This window comes from Fulmarus glacialis, unplaced genomic scaffold, assembly GCF_000690835.1.
Source record: "Fulmarus glacialis isolate BGI_N327 unplaced genomic scaffold, ASM69083v1 scaffold28951, whole genome shotgun sequence".
Taxonomy (NCBI): Eukaryota; Metazoa; Chordata; class Aves; order Procellariiformes; family Procellariidae; genus Fulmarus; species Fulmarus glacialis.
The window spans coordinates 11,403-14,078 of record NW_009192616.1 but is presented as its reverse complement, the minus strand read 5'-3'; the positions used below and the strand labels follow the sequence as shown (position 1 = coordinate 14,078).

Here is a 2,676-nt window from a genome sequence, read left to right as displayed (position 1 = left end):
AGTCATGAAGCACACGGAGACGAACACCTACAACATCCAGCGCCTGCTGCATGTGAAGGGCAAGAAGAATGTGGTGGCAGGAGAGGTGAGTTATGGGATGTGGGGGGTCGCCAGCCACCAACCTCTATGCAGAGACGCTGTTTAGGGTCAGGATCAGGCCAGAGCCCCCCCCAGACACAGCTGCCCTCAAGTAGGGGACAGAGTGGGTGTGGGGCCACGCCACCTTGCTTCAGGAGCCACCTCACCCCAAAAAGCCCCTTTTGGAGTAGGGAGGAGGAATACTGGCTGGAGGCATCAGCCCTGAGCCAGGGCAGGGGCGGGGTGTGGAGCCAGGGGGACCCGAGCGTCCTGCTCATTGACCCCCCCACCCAATCCTGTCCCACTGCAGGTGGAGATGAACTGGAAAAGCTTCAACCGAGGGGACGTGTTCCTGCTGGACCTGGGCCAGCTCATTATCCAGTGGAACGGCCCTGAGAGCAACCGAAACGAGAGGCTGAAGGTACAGCTTGGGGATCCCAGGCCCTCCCCCCCAGGGGAAAGCGGTGACCGGGCCAGCCCCTCCCCAGTCTGAGCTGACCCCTTCTCTCCTGGTTGCAGGCGATGACCCTGGCCAAGGACATTTGGGACCGGGGCCGTGCCAAGGTGGGCGTAGTGGACGGTGAGGACGAGGGCGCCTCGCCGGGGCTCATGCAGGTCCTCACGCATGTGCTGGGTGCGAAGAGTGACATCAAGGCGGCCACCCCTGATGACAAAGTGGACCAGAAGCTCAATTCCTCCCTCAAGCTCTACCAGTGAGTTGCTGGAGGTGCATCACCTGCGGTGGCATCTCGCAGGGTGCCAGAGGGGCCCAGCACCCACCTCTGCTATGTCCCACAACTCCGGTCCCCATGGACAGCTACCAAGAGGGGTCAAGGCCACTGCAGGGGTGGGGACAGTTCCTCTGGATGCTGTTGGAGCAAGGGGAGTCCCTGGTGCCAACAGGGTTGGTACCCGATGGAGAGATGCTTGTGCAAGTGTGACCTTTGAATACAGTGGCAATGTCCCTGGGTAGCCCCATCACACCCACATCTGACACCCCTTTGTCCCTCCTCATGGCTGTGACTGAGCTGCATGGCAGGGCAAGCTGCAAACCAGGTTGTCACCATGGCAGGGCAAGAGGGTCCCTGGGTACCACCTCTGCCATGATCAGTGTGGGGAAGGGAATGGGGAGGGTATGCCCCCACCCAACCCTGACACCCCAAGGTGGGGATGGGGAGGGGGTTTTCCAGCCCTGTTTCTAACCCCTCCTCCTCTCTTTTCCCCTGCCAGCCTCTCCAATGCCAGCGGGAACCTGGTCATTCAGGAGGTGGCAGTTCGACCCCTGACTCAAGACATGCTCCTGCATGAGGTGTGTCACCCATGGGATGCTTGGAGGTGCCCAATTTCCTTGGCACCTTTAACCCTTCAAAAGCCCACCAAATCTGCTTCACCCACCAAATCTGCTTTTGAAGTGTTAAAGCTGCCCAAAGTCCTAATTTCTGCTGTTGTCCCCCCCTCCAAGGACTGCTACATCCTTGATCAAGGAGGTTTCAAGATCTTCGTGTGGAAGGGCAAGAACGCCAACAAGGAGGAGAAGCAAGAGGCGATGAGCAGGGCGCTGGTGGGTGCTGGGTTGAGGGTCAGTTATGGGATAGCCTCTCTGCTCTCTGGAGTGCCGGGCATCCCATGCCCACACTCTGGGTCCGAATCCCCCCAGGGCTTCATCAAAGCCAAGAACTACCCGGCCAGCACCAGCGTGGAGACGGAGAATGATGGGTCCGAATCAACCATCTTCAGGCAGCTCTTCCAAAAATGGACTGTCCCCAACCAGACCAGCGGGTTGGGCAAGACCCACACTGTGGGCAAAGTAGGTGAGTGTCCCCTTCCGACGCTGCGGGATTCCTTGGATTGGGATGGGGGGGGGCTGTGGGAACCCCAAATGCCAGTGGGATGTGGCTCAGCCCTCTGCCCTTCCCTGCAGCCAAGGTGGAGCAGGTGAAGTTTGACGCCACCACACTGCACGCCAAGCCCCAGATGGCCGCCCAGCAGAAGATGGTGGATGACGGATCTGGGGAGGTGGAGGTAGGGTGGCTGGGGCAGAATGTGGGACCCTCTCGGGGCCTTACTGGGTGCCGTGGGGTCCAGGGGCTGCAGGGCAGGTAGCCCTGACAGCAGCACGTCCCTGTCCCCATCCCACCAGGTCTGGCGCGTGGAGAACCAGGAGCTGGTGCCTGTGGAGAAGAAGTGGCTGGGCCATTTCTACGGCGGGGACTGCTACCTGGTGCTCTACACCTATTTCGTGGGGCCCAAGGTGAACCGCATCATCTACCTCTGGCAGGTGAGACCCCCAGGTCACTGACCCATGGGTGGGGGACAGGGGCACCTCCCTGGACCGGGAGTGCTCTGCCCCTATGCATGACCCCATGGGAACGGCATGAGGGTTCCCTCTTCCCAAGAGGGAAAAGGGGGCTGCGGTGGGCGCTGAGCCCCCCCCTCTGCCCTGCCCAGGGCCGCCAAGCCAGCACAAATGAGCTGGCCGCCTCTGCCTACCAAACCGTCATCCTGGACCAGAAGTACAACAACGAGCCTGTGCAGGTCCGCGTCACCATGGGCAAAGAGCCAGCCCACCTGATGGCCATCTTCAAGGGCAAGATGGTG

At 60.8% G+C, this 2,676-nt stretch overlaps 1 protein-coding gene across 1 annotated transcript in view; it reads left to right on the top strand.

Annotated features, from left to right (window-relative positions):
* LOC104083619 (villin-1-like) overlaps positions 1–2,676 on the top strand; it is a gene marked incomplete at its 5' end in the record, with an annotated part of 5,684 nt that overhangs the window by 619 nt on the left and 2,389 nt on the right. Inside the window, 9 exon segments of the mRNA XM_009587151.1 lie at positions 3–85; positions 389–499; positions 598–791; positions 1,309–1,387; positions 1,541–1,639; positions 1,736–1,889; positions 2,000–2,100; positions 2,219–2,356; positions 2,527–2,673. Of these exon segments, the coding sequence (XP_009585446.1) occupies positions 3–85; positions 389–499; positions 598–791; positions 1,309–1,387; positions 1,541–1,639; positions 1,736–1,889; positions 2,000–2,100; positions 2,219–2,356; positions 2,527–2,673 (1,106 nt within the window).